Source organism: Camelus dromedarius, chromosome 1 (assembly GCF_036321535.1).
Source record: "Camelus dromedarius isolate mCamDro1 chromosome 1, mCamDro1.pat, whole genome shotgun sequence".
NCBI lineage: Eukaryota > Metazoa > Chordata > Mammalia > Artiodactyla > Camelidae > Camelus > Camelus dromedarius.
In genome coordinates, this window is record NC_087436.1 from 87,250,437 (window position 1) to 87,272,821 (window position 22,385).

The 22,385-nt window shown below is 43.0% G+C and overlaps 1 protein-coding gene across 4 annotated transcripts in view; it reads left to right on the plus strand.

Annotated features, from left to right (window-relative positions):
- The window catches only part of USP46 (ubiquitin specific peptidase 46), a 58,400-nt gene that overhangs the window by 9,750 nt on the left and 26,265 nt on the right, over window positions 1-22,385 (plus strand). For all 4 annotated transcript variants that reach the window (XM_031434708.2, XM_064486714.1, XM_031434715.2 and 1 more), the window contains exons 2-4: window positions 13,503-13,583; window positions 16,075-16,288; window positions 17,707-17,936. In XM_031434708.2, the coding sequence (XP_031290568.1) occupies window positions 13,503-13,583; window positions 16,075-16,288; window positions 17,707-17,936 (525 nt within the window). The remainder of the gene's footprint in view (window positions 1-13,502; window positions 13,584-16,074; window positions 16,289-17,706; window positions 17,937-22,385) is intronic.

Sequence of the window (22,385 nt, forward strand, 5' to 3'; positions counted from 1 at the left end):
AGGAATGGGTTTGATGAGCTAGTTATATGCTTTTCTAATACATATCAAAAGCATAATTGCCAAAGTTAAAAATGTTCATACTCATGCCACCTAAGATTATCTCCCTTCCCTCGAGGATTCCTGGTCCATAGTGTGGGAGATGTTGGCTCAGATAAGAGGTTCTTTATGGTTTACCTGGTTGGCAGATTGCAGGCTGGTGAGCTTCTTCTGGAGGCAGGTGAGCACGTGGATGGGATTTGGTTGGAGTTTCCACAGCACTGTTGGGTGGGTGTGAGAGCACGCCGTCATCCAGACTCTCAGAGACTGCTTCTTATCCATAGCACGTGGGTGATGAGAGAACTTCCCTCCCTGGGGTGCTGTGGGACATTAGTGGAATCATTTCTGTCTAGTGCTTAGCCCAATGCCTGGCCATTTAATTGCTGTTTTCTTCTAGTGCCCCCTTCCTTCCCACTAGCAAAGGAGTCCAAAGGATGTAGCAGAAAGAGCCCTGAACCCCAGATCCCAGGTCCCAGCTTCCAGTCCTGACCCTGCCACTTTGTAGCTTTCGTGACATTGGGCAGGTGAGTTAGGTCTTTTTGGGTCTGTAAGGTGTTAAGAACTGTGACTTCTGGTGAGCGGTGCTGAGAAAGAGATGAGCTAGTATGTTGTGAACTCAATATGGTTTCCAATCAGAGGCAAGACTAGGGAGGGGAAGCATGTGGAGCAGACAAAAGGAGGAAGAAGCTGTGATTTCCGACTGAGATCTTGCTGGAAGACACAGGGCTGATGGTGTGTGGCAAAGCCTTTGTAATCATCAGTCAGGATACAGTGTTTTTCCTTTCCTAGTAATGAGGGCACTTCATGTAGTGAAAGATTTTCAGTCATCTGATAAGCATACAACAAACCCTTTTGTGTTACATGGTGTACACAGTTAGGTGTTCCTAACAGAAACATACAAGTAGCTACACTCAGTTTCTTTCTTTTAAAAAAAATTTTAAAGTTTTTGAAAAAGTCCTATGAGTTCATCTGGTAGAACTTTTAGATTGTACAAAAAGACATATGTTGCAAATATACCCAGTTCTTGTCTCTGGCATCCATCAGTATTTACAGTTTCTTCAGCTTCCATTCAGAGGTATCTTATGTATATACAAACAAATATGCTAATATTTCTCTCCGAGTTTTTTAAAACACACGTCATGCTTGTAGCATATGCTGATTATTCCTGATCTGACCTTTGCTTTTTGTATATTGGAAGTGAATCCATGCTAGTGTGTAAAGGGCATCCTCTTTTTTTTTTTTTTTTTTTTTTTTTGATGGCTGCAGAGTAGTCAATTGCCTGCAAGTATTGAATTCACTTAACCAGCCTCCTGCTGATGGGCATGAAGGTAGTTTTCCAGTCTTCGGTTTTTACAAACAAGCCTGCAGGGAACACCTTTGTCCATACATCATTTGGTATATGTGGGAGTATATCTATCAGCTGACTTCCTAGGAGTGGATTTGCATGTATTACATAGATGGGTTTTTGCCACATTGCCTTCCACTATCAATATGTGTGACTCTTGTTGCCCTCAGCCTTGCCAAAGTGGGGTGCTATCCAAAAACCTTTTGATCTTTGCCAGTAGAGGGAAAAAATGGTGTGTTCGTTTATTTTTAGTTTGTATTTCTCAGATTAGGAGTGAGCTTGAGCAGCTATTCACACATTTCAGAAAACAAGCTCAGTTTCATTTAACTGCTTTGCTGTTGGCAATTATTTTCAAAGTCTGTGGGGAAGGACCAGTTTTATTTTTATTTTCAATCTGTCACAGACTGATACTTTTGTAAAATGCAATGAAAAATTAATTGCAAAATGGAATAGAAATCCCAAAGATACATAAAACACAAACCCCGTTTTTATGACTAAACTTGACAGATACAAAATTACTCTGTCCATTCATTATACATGTTTTCAGTTTCTGGACTTCGCTCATGGCAGTGTGAACGCTTTGTGTCATACTGCAGTAAAGATCCCTTGCTCGCTCTCTTTTCTCCCATTGCCACCCTGTTTGGGGATGGAAGAAGAGAGCATGGAATTTTATATTTTATGTTTCCTAATCAGTATGTTGCAGAATGTTTTCGTTACATTAGAGTAGCATAGCTCTGATGTGCAATACTGATGCAAGGGTAGGGATTCCACCCTGTGAGGTGGGGATACTGGTGTCCTGATTTTTCACTGATGAAGACCTTGAGCTCTCTAGTTGAACTAGAGAGTTGTGAAGAAAGTACTTGGAAGTACTCTATTAGTTAAATTTGCAGAGTTGGCTTCTTTGACCTGGGGCTTTGCCAGGATCCCATGCCACCGGTGCTGCCTTCCGGGGAAGTGATAGGAAGGGTACCTCTGGGTAAAGTAGGAGCTTAAGAGACTTCATAGTCGAGGAGGCATCTTGGTGACTTTGCAGACATTGGGTTGGGAATGGGGTTCTTACCTCAAGTTCACTGAATTCAGTGACTGGGTGAACATATCCTCCTTCATTTTCAGCTGGAGGACAGACCCAGACCCAGTTTTCTTTGTTCAATGTTCTAGTTGAAATTTTGTCTTTGCCTGGGGATTTTGTTATGCTGTCTCTAGACAGGTGGAGAGTTGTTTTACAAGCCAGAGTCTCTAGCTGCTCTTTACTGTCCCTTCTGTGAGGACTTGGGATCATGATGTATCCCCAGGTCGCCTTTCTTCAGTAGCAGACGTCTTTGCTTCTGTTATGGTTTTTAAGTGACGTCATGTTGAGGTTTTTTTCCAGTTATTTTTCCCTACTCGGGATCATAGAAGATGTGGAACTGTTATGCTGTCATGGTGCAGAATGAAACTGCCCTTTAACTACCTTCCTGTGGATGCCTGGCTCCTCATGGAAGCCGGGAGGGGAACTGGAGGCAGAGGAGCATTGTGAGCACAGGAGTTGTGTTTGTAGTGTGATGGGATTAAGATCCTGGCTTCACAGCTGACCTGTGCCTCATACTAACCTTGGCAAGTCATTTAACCACCTCATTTCCCTCACCTGTGAAATGGGGCGAGTGAGTCTGAGTGACATTTGGAGGGAGAATGTGGCTCAGTGTTGCTTGGTGGGACCACGTGACCTGTCTGCTCTCTGAGCAGGATGGGCGGCATTGTAGCCCCTCTGGGTACTGTGCACACCTGGTTAGGTGCTGTGTGACAGCCAACAGCCCAAGAGGGTATGCTCAGAAACAGACGTGACCCTCTGCCCAGTCCCTACATCTGCAGCTAAGGAATTACTAGAAATGTGAAAGAAGAGACGATCTTTCTTAACTGTGGTCAGGAGCTCACACTCTGGAACCGAGTGGCCTGGGAGTTGAGTCCCGGCACCGCCTTTACTGGCTGAGTGGGCTTGAGCAGGTCCCTCCGTTCCTGCATGAGTGGAACTGCCGTGGTTAGTGGACAAGGTTCAGTGAACACAGAGACGTGAGGTGCTCTGAACAACGAGTGGCATGTACTGCTTACCCTGCTTATCAAGTTTATTTAACCAGCAAATTTAGTAAGTGCCTTTTATAGGCCAGATGTTCTGCAAGGTCCTGGGAACCGAATCAGACGTAACCCCTGTCCTCATAGAGTTTATGGTCTAGTGTAGGGGTTGGCATGTTTGTTGGTAAAGGGCTTGACGGTAAATATTTTAGGCTTTGTGGGCTGCAGTGTCTCTGTCACAACTACTCTACTATTGTATTTGAAAGTAGCAGCAATAAGTAAATGAATGATCGTGGCAGTGTTCCAATAAAACTTTTATTTACAACAGCAGTTGATGGGCCACATTTGACCCATGGATTGACATTTGCCAACCTGTGGTCCAGTGGGAAGACAGATGTTAAATAGCCCCCCCAAAAGTATGTTATTACAAATTGTGGTAAGTTATGTGAAGTGAGATACAGGATTCTGTGAGAGGGAAGGGTCAGGGGCTGGGATGGTAGCTTTGACATTGAAGACGTTGCCATTAAAGCCAATGCTGAGGAGGAGGTGGAGAGGTAGAGGGGATGGCTCTGGGGAGTCAGAGAACTGGATGCACTCCTTCTGAACCAAGAGGCTCAGAATTGCAGGCTGCACTTCTGTCTCTGTAGAGGCACACAGATAATTTTACAGCTTTCTTTGGGTAAGAAAACAACGGCAGTTCTTCCCCTGATGGAATTCACAGCTCTTCTTCCCACTCACCCCTCCAAAGTAACCCCCACACTGAGAGATGAATTGTATCAGTGCATTAGCATATTTTGTTCTGTATACTTCTGGTAGGTTCTTTCTCTCTGGTCCATTGTTTGTTTGTTTGTTTTATATATATGTCAGTATCTACCCCAAAATTTAGAAATTAGGGAAGTAAGAGTGCACATTATTCCACTGTTAGGAGTAAAATGGTTTACTCCTCAGAACTCGTTTCTACTTTTTGATGTTGTTTTCTCTTTCTGTCTTAAACAATATTATTTTCTTTTTCTATTTGGCTAAAGATTCACAGCCTGAAACCATTTTGGGGAAAAAAAATCCACTTCTTGACTACATCTCAAGTTTCTCCTGACTCCCAACCTCAGTGTTACATTTTCATTAAACAGGTTGCAGTATTCTGTGGTGATTTTACAAAAAAGGACACGTGTGTTCCTCATTCTAGTATATTCTGAGGGGTGGCTCAAAAGTAGGGGTTTACCTGTATAACTCTGTGACCCCTTCTGTTTCCTCAGTTCTTCAGTTCCTGCAGTTCTGGGGTTCCGAGGGGACCCCACCACCTTGACAGTCAGTATTGTGTAATGGCTGGGAGCATACACTCTGGAGACAGATTCAGTTAAGTTCAAATCCAGTTCCAGTATTCATTGGCTGCATCCACCCTCTCTGTGCCTCAGTTTTCTAATCTTTAAAATGGGGTCAGAAATAGCACCTACCTCATGGAGTTATTATGAAGATTTAAATGAGTAAAGTATATATCAGGTGCTTAGAGCAGTGACTGTTATCTATAATTATTATCACTAGTTACATCTGGGAGTCAGTGACTGTAATTCCTCCCTAACCAGCCTTGAATTCTGACAAGAGGCTCCTGACTCATCCTGAGATCTTGGGCTGTATAACTTCATTTTTGCTTCCCTTTCTCTGTAAGGCTCAAGGAATGACCCTTTGTCCTCAGAAGTCTGGGAATACTACTCCTTTTGAGAATTAGTCCTCTATGTACTTTTGTACTTTGAAGTCATACTTGTAAAGTAAGTAAAATAGCCTTTTTTTGAACATAGAGCTAAAAATGTGGTTTTAGCAACAACATTCACCTCCCCTGTCATATATTTTAATTCATGGTTTATAATGAATGAATTATTCTCTATGTACTTAGAAATCCTTCCATGTTACTTTGGTCCTTTCTCTGCTTTATACAAACTGGAAAGAGAGCCTGCCTGCCTGCCTGCCTCAGGATGCAACAGAATGGGTCGCCTTGGGTGTGACAAATACATTTATGTCTCTGGGCCTTGGTTTTTACATCTGTGAAACGGTCTAGCTGATCTCCAGCGCCCCTTCCTGGTCTCTGTTTTTGGTTTAGGCTCCTGCATATTATGACAAGTGTTCTAGTCGGTTTTTATAGACCTTGCAGTCCTGTTGTTTTCATTATGTCCTCCTGGGCAAGGATCTGTCTCCTTCCCCCTTCCCCCAGAGGAAGAAATTCTAACATGTTTTCCTTATAAATTGTCTTTAGAATTGCTTTAAAAGAAATGCCTTTCTATACGCATCTGATATATTTGTGATTCATCCTTTCCAAGTTGTTGCTATTGTTGGTTTTGTGTTTTTGTAGCACCCCTCAGCAGTCACACAATAGCTTTCAGAAGTGCTTTGAAGAGCCAGCATTACAGTCTTCTTGTTGGAACTTGTCCCAGCCCAGATTCTATTTTTAATAAAGTGTGGTACATTGTTTTTCAAAGGTTATCAAATTTTTTCACTGATGGAAATGAGAACTCTGTTTCTCATCCCTCCAGACCCTGTGATTTGCCGCTATAGCTCAGTTTTTTGTTCCACGTGTGGTCAGTCATTTTCAGTGCCTCCCGCTTGCCTTCTGTGCCGCGGTGCTGGGTGCCAGCAGTACAAGTGCAGGCTCTCGGGTTTGCAATGCACCTTGCAGTTTACTTCGATAACCGGTCTGCAGGATATTAGTTTGGGAACTTTTTATTAAATTTTTAGTGACAAAAATAATATATGCTCATAGTAGAAAATTTGAACAGTTGAGAAAACAAAAAGCCCCCTGGTGGCCTTGTCATCTGCCAGTCCCATCCCCCTAGACACCAGTGACAAGTGCTAATAACTGCTCAAGCATTCCTCCTGGAATTTCCATTAAAATGTAGGTGTTGAAGGCAGGCCCAATCTGCTCTGTTCACTTGGTGTCCCTCAGATGTAGAGCCTGGGCCCAGAGAGGACTCCGTGTCTGCTGACTGAAGGGAGGACGTTTCCAGCACCGTCCTGCACACAGAGTCACGCTGTAACGTGTTTTCACTTATCACTGCATCTTGGGCAGATTTTCATAGCCACACTTGTAGAGCCACTTCACTTTTTTTAAAAAGTAGCTACATGATATTCCGTCCTGTTTATTACCATAATTATTTAACCAGTTATTTCTAACTTTTTGCTGTTACAAACCTTGCCAGGGAGGAGCATCTGACTCATTGACTGCTGATTGTTCCTTCCATGTCCTTTTTCCATGGCTGATGCTAGCTGCGTGTAGCTGCTCAGGTAAAGAGTATGTTTGCCGAGCTTGCCTGGCAGCTCAGTGTGTCCGTGTGTAGGATTCTGGCCATCGGGATCATGAGCGGAAGGGATGCGTGCGGCTTCCAGGAGCGTTCCTGAAAGGGGAGGAGCGGTCCCTCCCCGCCTTGTCTGCTTCCCCCTGGCAGAGGGTGTTTGATGGGAGGGAGCTGGAGTGGCCACGTTGCTTCCAAAGATAGACTCTTAAGGACGACAGAGCAACAAGATAAAAGGAGCCTGAGTCCTGCATTGCTTGCTCTTGTGTATTTATGTGAAAGAGAGAAATAAACTTCCATTGTGTTTCAGCCATGCCTGGATTATTTGGGTCCTCGTTACAGTCTGTCCTTCCTACCTGTGTGAGTATATATGTAGACTAAATTGCTTGAAGTAGAATTGCAGGATTGAAGGATATCCTTATTTAAAATTTTGATTTATACTGTCTAACTGGTCTTTAAGCACCCACCACCACCACCACCACCATCATCATCATCTCTTGAAACATTCCCCACCATATCTGTGTCCTTTTATCACACAGAGATTTACATTTAATGTAGTGAACTCCCAAATCCATTGAAGATGCACAAAAATTCATGACTGCAATGGAAAATGCTAGTGTGTGAAGCAAGAGTTTGGTTCCAAATGTCAGTATCAGTGGCATTCTGTATCCACAGGAAGGAATTTCTAGGGTGTGTATTTGTAACAGAGAAGGGAGAATGGGGGAGTGGTAGAGGGTACCGCTGAGGTCTCACTGGACAGTAGACAAGGAAAACTCACACCTTTGTGTCCAAATGACTGTGCACGTGGGAGCAGCTCACACAGCCTTGACTGCACCATCTGTGCATCCATCCTCCAACTGACCACCCCTCCACCCCACCAGCCACCCAGCAGGTATGGGCCTGCTCCATGCTAGCCACTGAGTGCAATATTAAGGTGGTCAAACATTGTCTTTGTTCCCATGAGGTATATAGTTCAGAGGATAGGACAGATGTTATAGCAGTTGGAATAAATACTGTAAGGGAGACACAGTATGCTCTGAGTGGAGGGTGGAGGTTGTTGGGGAAGGGAGTGTATTAATTTCCTATTGCTGCTGTAAATTTTTACCACAAACTTCACATCTTAAAATGAGATAAATTTATTCTCTTAGAGCTCTGGAGGTCAGAAGTTCTAAAATCAAGGTGTCAGCAGAGTGGCTCACCTTCTGGAGGGCCTTTTCCCATTTTTCCAGGGCCTGCCTGCATTCCTTGGCTCATGGCCCTTTCTCTCTTCAGGGCCAGCAGCATAGCATCTTCACATCTCTCTCTGAACTCTGCTTCTGTCATCATAGCTCCTCGCTGACCCTGGTACTCTTGTCCCTTTCTCATGAGGACCCCTGATTATGCTGGACCCACTCTGATAATCCAGAATAATCCCATCACACAAATCTTAAATTAATCATACCCGCAAAGTCCTTTTTGACATCTAAGTTAATATTCACAGGTTCCAGGGATTAGGGTGTGGACATCTTTGAGGGCCGTTATTCTGTCTGTCACAGGGACTCCCTGAATCTAGGGGTGGCCAGCAAAGAATTCCCTGAGAGGGATGACAGGGTGCAGCCAGCTGAAGAGGCAGGGAGAGCATGCAGGGGATGGAGGGGACAGAACTTGACGTATTAGAGGAACCAAATGAAGACCATCGTAATCAGCCAAGTGTACGAGGGAATGAGTGGCAGGAGGTGATGGGAACAGCAGTGGAAGTCACTGGGGGATTTTAAAGCAGGTTTGGATTTAAAAAGAGCACTTTTGCTGCCGCATTGGCAGTGGGGTTAGAGGTGAGTAAGGTTGGAGGCCATTTAGTAGGCTGTTGTAATTCAGATGAGAGATGCTGGTGGCTTGGTAGTGGGAGGGATTAAAGAGAAGCGAATGGACTTGAGCGATTGAAGGAGAGTGACTCGATAGGACACAGTGACGGATGGGTGTCGGGGCAGAGGGGATGTGGGGCATGACCCCTGGGTTTCTAGCCGGAGCCAGGAGGAAGGTGGCATTGTCATGTACTAAGTGGAGAACCCCAGGAAGAGTTTGGATTTGGGGGGAAGGAGATGTGGAAGTTCTAGTTTCGTAGTAAAATGATGTTGCGGGCCCACTTGAATGAGCTCAGAAGTGAGCTTTCTGGGATGAAGGTGGAGAGTTGGAAATGGTTGGCACATAGCTGTTGATTGAAGCCACTAGAATGGTTATCACCTGGACCCTACACAGAGCGACATGGAGAGAGGGGAGAGGGCCCCAGACCACGCCTGGAGAAAGCTAGCAGCTAAATGTGCCCTCTGGAGTTGACAGTGTTGGGAACTCATCAGGGGGTAGAATCTGGAAGGGGCTATTTTGAGGAGAGATGTGGGGGTGAGGAAATAGAGACAAGTCTTAATGAGTATTATGGAAAACCTTGGACATATGTATTAGTTTTCTGTTGCTGCTGCAACAAATTAACATTAACTTAGTGGTATAAACAGTACAAATTTATTGTCTTATAGTCTGGAGGGCAGAAGTCTGAACTGGGTCCCCCTGCACTAAAATGAAGGCAGCATAGGGCTGCTTCCTTCCTGGAGGCTCTGGGAGAAGCTGTTTTCTTACCTCTTGAGCTTCTGGAGACTCCCTGGTTCCTTGGCTCCTGGCCCCTTCCTCCGTCTACAAAGTCAGCAAAGGCACAGTAAGTCCTTCACACATCATACCACTCTGATCGGTTGTTCCGCTCTGTCTCCCACTTTTAAGGATGCTTGTGATTACCTTGGACCCAACTGGATAATCTAGGACAATCCTCCTATGTTAAGGTCAGCTGAATAGCAAATTAAGTCCTGCTGCAATCTAAATTTCCCTTTGCCATGTAAGGCAATGTTATTACAAGTTCTGGGGTTTAGGACACAGGTGTCTTTGGGAGATCATTATCTTGCCTGTATGTACGTGTAAAAGTATACACAGAATAGTATACAGTAAGCCCCACAAACCCACCACTCAGCTTCTCAAGCATAATTTTTTCCATTTTAACCATTTTTTGTTGCCAAATCCTTTTCTTTTTTTAAAAAATTTTATTGAAGTGTAGTTGATTTACAATGTTAGTTTCAGGTGTACAGCAAAGCAATTCAGTTAAACATACACATACATACATATATACATGTATTTTCAGATTCTTTCCATTATAGCTTATTGCAAGAAATTGGATATAGTTCCATGTGCCATACAGTAGGTCCTTGTTGTTTATCTATTTTATATACAGTAGTAGTATGTATCGGTTAATCCCAAACTCCTAATTTATCCTTCCCCTCTTCTCCCCTTTGGTAACCATAGTTGGTTTTCTACATCTGTGAGTCTGTTTCCACCAGCATAATTTTATCCTCACCCCCCTCCACCTCCCACTTCTCCCTATTGGATTATTTGAAACAAATCTTAGAAACCGTCTGATCCATTTGTAAATGTTTTAGAATGGACAGTTGTTTAAAGAAGTTTAGCTCTAAAGGGGAGGTGAGAAAGAGGGTGGTAACTGGGGAGATGTGGGAAGATATGTGTGTGTGTTTTTAACATGACAGACACTGAGGCATACTCAGTTCAGCTGGGCAGGACCTAATGGTGCAGGAGAGATTGACCTTGGACAAGAGCGAGATCTCCAACACAGAGCTGGGCACATAGGTTTGAAGGTTTGGGTGTGTGAAATTAAGAGTATTCCTCTCTGCCAGTTTAATTTTTTTTTCTATTGAATGGGTGGCCAGTGAGAGGGACAGAGGGGTGTAAAGTTTTGAGGGGCTTGGGGAAGGTTGGAAATAGTCGCTGTGGAGTGAAGAGTAAGTGCACTGGCAAAACGCTGTTGGAAAGTGGGCACATTGAAGGTTGCTTGAATTTGGTGAGTCCTAGTGCATGCGGTCAGCTTGGGGTGCAACTTCGCCCCCAGCATTGCCCCTCTGTCTGGGTGTAGGTTCGATGAAGGTGGATAATTTGGTTCCCACTGGGTTGGTTTTTTGCCAAGTGGTGTGACCAAAGGACAGGATAAAGGTGTTTCTAGGAGCACCTGAAATTATGATCCCCAGACTCTAGGCTGAATGAGAAAGGAGAGGATGAGAGATCTCAGCGAGTTAAGTGTGGCTGTAATGGAGCAAAGCCGGCAGGCAGAGCCCAGCCTGGCTGGGTTTTGGGATGGTGACCAGGCCCAGGTTGTGTCTTTGGGAGTGGGTAGCTGGAGTGGAGTGGAAGATAAAAAAGTGGAGAGGGATAAAGGCAGCTGAAAAAGAGGACATGGGATCACTGAGCGAGCAGGATGTGGGAAGATGCTGCCACGTGGAGCACCCAAAGTGAGGACAGGAGATGGGGTGGAGAACTAGGCCGTCTGTGAATTGCAGGTCAGACCAGAAGAGGAGAAAGGAAGGGGTTTGTACAGTGCTGGGAGGCAGAGGGCGCAGAAGGCAGGTATTTTGACTGGAGGGTGAAGGTGCAGTGGTCTGGAAGCTGCTCTGAGGATCAGAGTCCGGCTGACCTCCTCTCCTGACCCTGCTAGAACTGGTGTGCGCTGAGCAAGAAGATGAGCACGCCTGACCTGAAGGGTGGCAGGAAGTGTGGACCTCAGGGAAGAGCCAGGTTTCACCGAAGACACCGTTAGCTCACTCTCTTTCCCCGAGCTGTCCTGTGGGTGCTCCCGCACTGCCTTCGTGGTCCCTGCCTCTTGTCCAGGGTGCTCCTCTTCATCACTTGCCCCTGGGTCACCGTACTTGGCATGAGTCATAACTAGCCACCCCCACCAACTGCCTCTTCAGTGGGAAAATATTAAGATAGGTAGAAAAAAGCAGACTCCACCCAAGAATTCCCACATAGCAAAAATCATGGATTGAATACATGGCTACCTCATAAAGAAAGATTTAATGAAATCTGTCTCATGTGCTATGTATACTTTTATATCTGACATCCCTCCTGGGCTCGAAGCCATATATTCTAATGCTGCTTCAAAAGTGGCTATGGATGTATTTAATACACATTATTGACATCGATTTATGACTGAGGTGTAGCTTTGTTGAAAAATTTTAGTGATTTTTGTCTATACCATAAAATCCTGCTTTCTTTAAGTATTATTTTTAAAAATTCAGCCTTGTATATGGAGTCACATTATTTTGAAGGCAACAAAAACTACACACACACACACACACACAAGAAAAGATAGTGAACACTGTAGTGCACACAGATGACCACCGAACTCAAAGTCTCTGATGTTGAGGAAAGGAATTTCGATTGGTGAAACAATGTAATGGACCTGGAAAACAAGTGGAAACAAAAGAGATTATGATAAGAGGGTGGAATGTGCTATTTCTGCTGGGGTTCTGTTTGCTTAGAATTGAGTTATTCTGCATTTAATGTTTGCTTTTGACACATGACCATTTTGACCAGTTCTCAGCCTGCTTTTTGGCCATTTCTTTCTTTGATGGGAGATTCTAATTCTGTGAGCCCAGAGTAAGTAGCAGCAGCAGATTCTTTTTTTTTTTTTTTAAGTAAAACATAGTAGTCTCTTTCTTTTTAAAACACCTGTCTCCCAGATCTTTGAGGTTCTATGAACAGTGAGTCTTCTGCGATTGCCTGAGAACGTGAGAAGGCTGTAGAAGGATGGTGGAGCCACCGGTCCACGTGGGCCTGGCCCTCCCCACCCCCATACCTGGTTGGACTGAACTTTGGTCACTTTTCCTTGTCCCAGCAGACTGACTCATCCAGGCCTTGGGGGGAAATGGCACTCTGTGTGGATCACCAGTGACCACTTTGCCCTCAGCAGGGCTCAGTAAATGCTTTTGTTCAATAGGATTGCTCTGCATCACATCTGGTTAAGACCATGGGCTCCCAAGTCTGACTCCTGGGTTCAGGTTCTAGCTCTGCCACTTACTGACTGGCTGCCCATGGCCCTAGGGCAGATTCTTAACCATTCTAAGCCTTAAGTCTCTGTCTGTTAAATGGGGATTATGATAGTGCTTACCTAATGGTATTGTTGTGAGAATAAACAGTGCAGCTCCTGGCACACAGTGGGAGTACCCAGTAACTTCTTATCATGTTGGAGAGTTGAACTGGGGTTCATATGGCTTACCAACTTGATCCGTTTGGGGACTGTTAGGTTTTACATTGTGTTTCTCCATTATTCACAATATTTCTTGGAGATCTCACAGTTCCCTGACCCCCCTATTTAAATTGAGCTCCAACTGTCTACCCTCCACACTTCCTCCCTCCTCTCCTCCCCTCCACTCCCTGCTCCCTGCAGTCCCACCCTCGTTTCCTGCTTTGTTTTTCTTCCCTGCACTTAGCACCTTCCAACCTGCCGTCCACTGTGCTTGCTTTTTCTTTCCGGCTGTCTTTGCTCTTCTGTTGTCAGAGCCTAGAGTGGTGCCTGGCACATAGTGGGTGCACGATGGATAAACCTCTATCAGAATGATGCCATTGACCTTGAAAATGGTGGTATGATTCTGTACACCACCGAGTAGTATAAAAGCTTAGAATGTTTTATTCGGAAGTTCTGAGCGATAGTCTGCTTATCTGCCTGTCCCAAACCTCCTTTCCTGACAGAAGATAGTTGAAGCTGGGTAGGACAAGTTCGAGGGAGTGACGAAGTTGGATGAGGAGAGAAATAGGCTGGCCTTACTACCTCATCTACTGGTGTACTTCTGACACCTGTTCTTTCAGCAGGACCATCACCAAACCCTGTGGCGACCAGAGGGGATGCTGGTCTCCATAGTGGACTCTCTCAAGTATCATTTTGCTTTCTTGTCTATTTTACACACAACAGAACTTTTGTTGTTTTTCTCTCTTAGGGCACCAATGCCTCTGCTCTGGAAAAAGACATTGGTCCAGAGCAGTTTCCAATCAATGAACACTACTTCGGATTGGTCAATGTAAGTATTTTAAAATGTACTATTTTAATCTAATGTTTCAGAGCTCTTGAAGCAACTGCACTGCCATTTTCATCATTTGCAAGTTTTAAATAATTGTTCATGCTCCTTAGTTCTAAGAAGTGGCAAATATTGGGGTGGGGGAGATTGAGACCTGTTTTTGAAGGTATGAGTTGCCCCAGAAAAAAGATTTAATTATTGCATTAGTAGGCCAGGTTCTCTCCTCCTCCCCCAACCCCACTTTTAAAGGATTTCCTTTGCATGTGTAACTTTCAAAGCGATATTAATAGCCTTTGTAGCGATATCTGCTTTTACACATTCTCCCTTTACAATTGGATGGGCTCCTGGGAAGTCTCTGTTTCAGTATGCATCCGTTCAGCCAGAGGATTGAAAGTGTTACCAGCTCACCACTGTTCAACAGCAGCACTTGGTGGTGGTATTTGAAGCTTGATTAGGTTGTGGTGGGGGTGGGAAACTGGGACCAGTTTACCTTGAAATCCCTTGGCCTCATTTTACTTGTGCTCAGCAATGGTCCCCTTGTATGTGGCCAGACTTCCCAGGCTCTGTGTCCTTGACAAGTTGATTATGACCAAGTAGTAAGGCAGTATTACCCAACACCCCCCGAACGTCCTCACCTGATCCTTTCTCTCTGGGGTGGAGGATTTAAGTGACATCTAGTGTTAACTCATAAGCAGTTAGTTTTCTGGAACAACTGCTTTGAGCGTCCTCTGTCAGAGCCCAGGTGTGATAGGTTGTAATTTCCACTGGAGAAGCTGGAAATATTCTCTGTGAGTGAATGCTGCCTATGGTATAATAGGGTGGACGTTGGCTTCAAAGGAATACAGACCTGAGTCTGAATTCTGCCTATGCTGTTCACTAGCTGTGTGACGTTGGGCAGTCACTTGACCTCTCTGAGCCTTCATTTCCTCCTCTGTAAAATGGAGATCATAACGGTGTCTACATCTTGGGTTATAATGAAGGAGCCATGAGAGCACCTATTGAAGATCCTGACATGAGGCTGAGGCACATTGTGGACACTCAGTAAAAGTTAGCTCCTTTTCTTTCCCAGGAGTTATCCCCTGGCCCAGGGCCAAATGTCAATAAAGGGTGTCTGGGTAGAGGTGAGGTACAGAGTAAAAGAGATAAGAATGGGAGGAGGAAGGCTAACGTACTGGCATATAGGGCATTATATTGGTGACTAATACTGACTTCTAATTTTAATACCATTTTTTTTAGTCATTGTGCAAAGGCCTCAAGCTTAAGCTCTACAAAGATAGTTATTCAGGTTGTGGGAATTCTGCCTCGTCTAGGGAAAAGACAGTGCAGACTGTGGAGGGAAAAAGAATAAAGGCCATGTCCTAGTCTGTGGAAGCGTTGTGAGAGCTAAACTTACTAATAATTTCATTTATGTTTACTTCGAATGGTAATTCTTGAAAGTTCCAGCTTCTCCTTAAAAAGAGGTTTGTCTCATTACATAATTGTGTCAAAGTAGATTAAAATGTATAAAAATAGGAAGTGTTCTGTCTTAGCATACGTGGAAATGTCACACTAAGCATGGCGGTGCATCTGCCACGCTCTTGGGCAAACGACACACAAGCCGACAACCAGTCTTGAGAAGATGTTCATGTTCTATTTTAATCTTACACAGCATTTCGTCATCTGTGTTATTAATCTTGTGATTTCCTTAGACTGTTTTCATTTTAGTGTGTATGAAAAATTCTAAAATGAATGTCTCAGCTCCGTGTGCTCCCACAGGATTGGTTTTATAGTGGGTTGAAAACCAGTGAGATGGTGACTTTTTCCCTCATTAATCATAATCTTGAATATCCAGGGCATTTGAGAGTTGCAAAATCTTACTGCGTGGGCCCTCATCTGATTGCAGGAGACCAGGAACTGGGTAGTACTGTAGTGGGACAGTTGCCACCTTAGCAGAAACAAGATTGCTCTGGAGAAGGTGAGGGGATGCGGTCTGAAGCCAGTGGCAGGGGTGCTAGGATCCTGAAAGAGAGAAACCGAAACAAGTCCCCATTCAGTTAAGGCTGTTGTAGCGGAGAAAGTGGTGCCTAGTTCCCCGGGTTTCTTCCTGATTGGGATTTTTATTTTCCCTGCCGTAGTTCTGATGTGTAGCAACGTGACATCTTGTGTGTAGCCAGCTGCTTTTCTGGGTCTCCATATTACGCTGGGTTTTTTTGTCTTCTTCAGAATCTCCCTCTTTTTTAAGCACCAGAAGTTCTCATTAGATTTTTTGAAATCAAGGTTGAGTGCTTCACATCATTTTAGAGACGTTTATGGGCTGGAGAGCTGCCAGGCTTGCGTACTTGTATTCATTTCTGTGGTGCTCAGGTGGGCACTGGTGGTCAGAGTGACTTACTTGTCTTCTAACAAAGACGGGGGAACCTGGGCGGGTCCCCAGAGGGTGGCCTTCTCCCTCTCCCGACCGGGTCCAGAGCGGCCCCGGACCCTGATGCGAACCGTCCCTGTTGTCCTTCCGCAGTTCGGAAACACATGCTACTGTAACTCCGTGCTCCAGGCCTTGTACTTCTGCCGGCCGTTCCGGGAGAATGTGCTGGCGTACAAAGCCCAGCAAAAGAAGAAGGAAAACCTGCTGACCTGCCTGGCAGACCTTTTCCACAGCATCGCCACGCAGAAGAAGAAGGTTGGCGTGATCCCACCAAAGAAGTTCATTTCGAGGCTGAGAAAAGAAAATGGTGAGTAGTGTGGAGACAGAGCTGTTTCGGGCTCTGAAATAAGGAGAATCGACAGTTCTGTGTCCTCAGAATGAATCTTTTTTTTTTTTTTTTTTTTTTAATGGGAAAATAGTACGGCCAACTACTCAAATACCATTTTTTTTTTTAAAGAAAAGATAGTTCTCCTTTCCCACCCAGTATATCAAACAAAAGTGGATAAAAAATATACTTAAAATTTTGGATTTATCATCGCATTTTGGAATGATCTTTTTATTTGCTCCACACTGGGAGGAGTTTTTTGGGGGGAGGGTCATTGGAAGAGGAAAGATTGCCCAAGGCAGGACACTGATTATAAAAATAGGTTGATGCAATAATTGAATAAAACAGTACTATCTTCTCAACTTGTCATAAGTGATTAAAGTAAATGTGTATTATCCAATCGGAGCCTCTGCTGATTTACAAATAATACCTCTGATTTTTATTTGCCAGAGACAATTGAAGGATATCAGATTGATATTTTTATATGATAAAAATGACCTACTGTCAACTGATTTTCTTCTGTTTTTTCCTATCTCCTTTTTTGCGGAGAAGGGGTGGTAGAGCCTGGGTTCTTCCAGGAGTTTTGCCTGGGTAATTTTTATGACCATACACATGTTTGACACGGCGACTTCTGCTTATTCTGAGTTGCAGCCCTGTTGCAACAGACTGGCACAGTTAACCAGCTGTTTGTTTTATAAAGTCTCATTTAATTTGATTGCTCTCTTTTAAAGTTGTAGTTTATACATACCAGAATAAAAATGATCTGGGAAGGAAGCAGAGCGCTCCTGAGTCTCCTTGTGACTGTGATTAATAATGAAGGTTCGCAGCTGCATTCGTCTCTCGATTGTCTGTCCTTATGGTGGGGAAGAGCGGCAGGCTTCTGGAAGCTTTTGTATTTGGTTTCAGAACACTGTCAGACAGACAGATACATTTTCACACATAACCCTCATCTCCCTTGTGTGTTTCATTTAAGCTGCTTCCAGCCTGGTCCAGGGTTTAATATGATCTTTGGGAAGAGACCCTGTTGGTCTGAATAAATTACAAAATGAATAATTGATCATTGGTGGTCACATCATATTAAATATTGATATTTTATCAGGGAGCTTATCAAGTAATACCTGCTATTTTTCTTTTCTTTTGTAGATCAAATGAAAATGTTTGTTGCTTTTTATATGATGACTTTTAGGGGAGATATAGGACATTTAGTTCTGGATGGGTGGTAAATGGAAATGAACAAAAATTTTTGAAAAGCTTACCCATTGAAGTTGCAAAATAGAGATGAATATAGTCCACACCTGTCCACTCTTTCAATATGAATATTGAAGTGTGGTTTGTAAAATTAAGCATTTTCTTTGCTTTTCAAGAACCAGAGATTGAAATAATGACCTTCTCCCTTGCAGATCTCTTTGATAACTACATGCAACAGGATGCTCACGAATTTTTAAATTATTTGCTAAACACTATTGCGGACATCCTGCAGGAAGAGAAGAAACAGGAGAAACAAAATGGAAAGTTAAAAAATGGCAACATGAACGAACCTGCGGAAAATAATAAACCAGAACTCACCTGGGTCCATGAGATTTTTCAGGGAACGCTCACCAATGAAACTCGATGCTTGAACTGTGAAACTGTAAGCATCGGGAGGGCTTCCATGTAATTTGCGTGTGCATATCTGTACCAGCGATGTGCATGCGTGCAGTGCCGTATCAGAGCACCTAGCAGTTGTCTTCAGTATATGCAGGCGATTCTGTGCATGTGTATGAACTTCAGGTGCAAATTTTCAGAAGCATGTCTCCACCCAAGATGTCTCAGCTGTCTAGAGGGATGAGGGAAAAAATATCTCAAAAACTAGATTGCTTTGCATCGTGGGCTAATTTTGAGGTCTACAAATTGAACTAGTAAACTGGACCACTACCAGTTATCTTGAAAAGATTTTGGCCACAAGGAGATCTGTGTGACTTAGAACAGACCATCTCCCCAACTTAAATCAGCTGTGGTATGGTGAACTTGAAGTCAGAAGACAGGCTTGACTTCTGATTCTCCAACACTCAGCCAGGTGTTCGGGATGGTCCCCTACAGATGCTGTTGTGAGGGTAGGGTGAGCTGTGTGTCTGGGTGAGTCTGGCTCATGGTAGGCATTTAGTGCTAGCTGAGTTAGAGGAGGTTTTATAGAGCCGGATTGAGAATGTTGCGTTGGCTTCATTTGATTTAACTCTAATGAGTGGCCTCCTCATGTGGTAATTGAAAGGCCAGCTCTAGAGCCAGGCTGCTAAGTTTGTATGCTGGCTCTGCCAGTCAACCGAAAAAATCAGCAGCTATGGGACTTTGTGCAAATTATTCAGTCTCTCTGTCCCCACTCCTCATCTGTGAACTGGGGGTGATCAGATCACCTATCCCCTAGGGTTGCTGGGAGGATTAAATGAGTTAACACTTGGAAAGCACTTAGGAACATGCTTGGCACATACCAAGTATGCAATAAAAGTCAGCTATTATTATTTATTATAACTGCTAATAATATAGAAAGTATGGGTTCATCTGGGGTTTCAGAGTTTTTTTTAACATTGTATGAAAAATCCTGTAGGATTGTGCATTTTTCTGGGGAGACAGTAGCTTTCATCAGATTCTGCAAAGGGACTGGGACCCAGAAATGGTTAAGAAATGTGATTTAAGTGGGAAGCTCTTTGTTTTTTGGCAGTCTTCTGTCCTTTTAAACAGTTTTTGAACATTCTGATTTGTTCACTGTAGAAACAATTACAAAACATAGCTAAGCCAGAAGAGACTGAAAGTTCCCAGTGATCTCCCCACCCGGAGATGATAAATTTGTACCATTTTCTAAAAATTGTGATCACGTTATCCCAGAGATAACCATTTAAACACTTTGAAATATATCCTGCCAAAACATTTTCTATACATACGTATCTATCTAGAGGTCTCTTCTCCCTCCCTTTCTCCTTCTGTTCCTTTATATTTTACATTCCAGTAAAATTCAAATGAATACAGAAGTAGAGACAATACTGTAATCAAACCCATGTGAGTATTACTTGGGATCAGTGATTGTTAACACACTGGTCCATCTCCATCATCTTTCCTTTTGAGCATCCCCCACCACCACTGTCACCAAACTGGTCTGTATTTAGGCAAATCCCAGGTAACATCATTTCATTTGTAATTTTTTCATTACTTTGTTATATATCTCTAAATGGTAAGGAATCTTTTAAAAAAAAATTGGTACGATACCATTATCACACCTAAAAATAGTTCTTTTAAATCATTTTTCACTTAATGTTCAAGTTTCTCTGATAATATCTTTTTTTTTTTTTTTTTTTGAGCAGCATTAGTTCAAATCTGGATCCAAACATGGTCCACACTTCACATTTGGTCAGTATCTGTCTTAATCTTTAGGTTACTACCCCTCCTGTTTTTCCCCTTGCAATTTAGTTGTTGAAGAAATCAGGTTGTTTGTCCTAAGGAATTTCCCACATTCTGGAAGCATCCTGTGGTGCTGAACATGTGCAGTAAAATGACAGTACTTTTCTCCTGTCCTACTCTTTGCTTCTACTTAACCCACCTATTTATAGTCTTTTTTTTTTCTCTTGGCTTTATTTGTATCAATGAAACATTTTTCTTTCTTTCTTTTTTGACATCTATTATTTTGTTAGTTTCAAATTCTTCTAGAGGTTATGCCAGAGACTACAACACGCATCCTTAACTTGGTTTGGTTTTTTACGACTTTCCCAGCAATGCTAAAACCTTTGAAACCCTTCATCTCCTCTTTCTTCTTTTGTTTTAAACCTCATGAGTTTTAACATTTTATGTGTTTTAACCCATTGCAGTTTTCTCTTCTTTTTGATACTGAATTTATTTTTAGAAAAGTTCATATACTTTTAAGCATCAGAATTAGGACTGTATTGTAAATAGTGTAATTTGCAGATTTGCAGTCTTTTTTCTCTCTTCCCTTCTTTTAATAAAGGAGTATTCCCTGGCACCATTCTCACCTTACCTCTAGTGTCTGCTCTATCACCAAGTCCTGTCTATTGTATCTCTCTTTAATCCTCTGCTTCTCTGGGTCCCAATGCTCCCACCCTAGCTGGGGCCAACCGTCACTACTTTATCCTATACATCTGTCCCATGCCAATTTAACTTTCAGAGCAGTCAGAAGAACCTAGGTGGGTAGAAGAACCCATCAGCCCTTGCCTGGCAGTCTCCGCTAAACCACTGCAGTAACTTCCTACTGGATTTTCTGGGTTTTTCCTCCTCCTGTGTGGGACTCTCCCACCCAAAGTACAGTAGTAGCCTCCAGTTTCTCTCTCTTCTTGGGGAGAATTTCTTGTGTAAGAATTATCTTTGAATTATCTGTTCTTCAAATGTTTGGTAGAACTAGAAACTTATATTTGCATCCCTTAAATAAATAGTTCAGTTTGTCTTGTTTTTTGATCTTTATGTGAATGGATCATACAGCATGTATTCTTTTGTGTCCTGTTTTTTTTTTTTTCGTCTCAGTGTCCCTTATGAGATTTACTTGTGTAGCTGCATGATGCTTTAGTTCTTTCATTGCTATGTAGTATTCCATTGCCTGAATATACCACAATTCATGAATCCATTTTACTGTTGGTGGCTATTTGGTCATTTCCAATTTGGGGCAACTATGAACAATGCTGTGAATGTTCCAATACATATAATCTAGTGTACATAAGTCTAATTTCTCTAGGATACAGAAAAGTAAATTTGTTAGGTAATAAGGTGTGCTTATCATTAAACTCATTAGAAAAATACCAAATTCCCAAAGTGGTTGTACCATTTTATACACCCAGTGTATAAGCATTTTCATCTGTCCACATTCTTGTCTTCTTTTTTTTTTTTTTTTAACTTTTTTATGAGAGGGGAGGGGTGATTAGGTTTGTTTGTTTGTTTATGGAGGTGCTGGGGATTGAACCCAGGACCTTGCGCATGCTAAGCACCCACTCTACCGCTGAGCTATACCCTCCCCTCCTCATTTAGCCACATCCTTGCCTATGCCCACTATTCTCAGATGTCTTCACTTTGGTAATACAGTGGCTGTATAGATGAGAACTCTTTTATTCTGTAAATATGTTTCTTACTTTGTTTTTCCACATCTGCATGTAAAGGTACAGACACCGAGAATGCAGTGAGAGCCTTGCCTTTCTGGAACTTTCAGTATGGAAGACAGACACTTACAACAAAATGAATAATTGGTTTTGTAACTACAATTGCAAAATGCTGTGAAGGAGTGTGGAGAGAACCCTGTGAGCTTATGATACAGGAACCAGACAATGGGGTATCACCTCTCTACATTTAGCCAGGAAACCTGCCCAGACTGGACAGCTGGTCTAATCCTTTTAGTTATCTTTGAAATTAACAGTTACTAAATCCATCTTGTGGTACTCTGTGTGGATTTTCAGATAATAGGCTCAGTTGCATTTGTAGTTTCTTTTTTTGTCTATGAACAGGTCAGTTGATCCCAGCAAATGCAGACATTGCACCCCCCAGATAATTGTATTGCAGAAGCTGTTACCCCACCCTGTGATTTCAAGGAGAGTTACTGTGAATTGAAAGTCTGTGTGCCAAGATTCCTCCCAAACTTCTGGGTCATACTGTAGAGTTTGTCAGAGTGGGATTCCAACCATTTATGCTAGGTTTGTGGAAGAGAATTGGAATGTGTGGGTGTGTCTTTATGGAAGAGGGTGCTTCCTGAAAAACCTGCATTTTTTTTGTCCCCTGAAATGATTAGATTTGTGGCAAGAATGTTACACCCCAACCCCCCAGAATTAGTTGGATAATCACCTCCATTTTCTTAGATCCTTTAACTGGATGGGAGTCACCTAATCCTTTCTCTACCAATGCCTGAGTCCCTTCTGTGATGTCCTAGCCAGTCGGTCACCAGCATCTGCTGGATCCCATCCAGGGAGAGGGAACTCAATCTCCCGAAGTGATGTGCTCCATTTTTAGAAAGCTCTAATTGTTGGAAAGCCCTCTACTTTCTAAGAAAATACATAGCCTGCGGGCTTTGTTGTTGTTACTGTAAAATGCTGATAACTTAGTATAAAAGAAGGAATAAGTT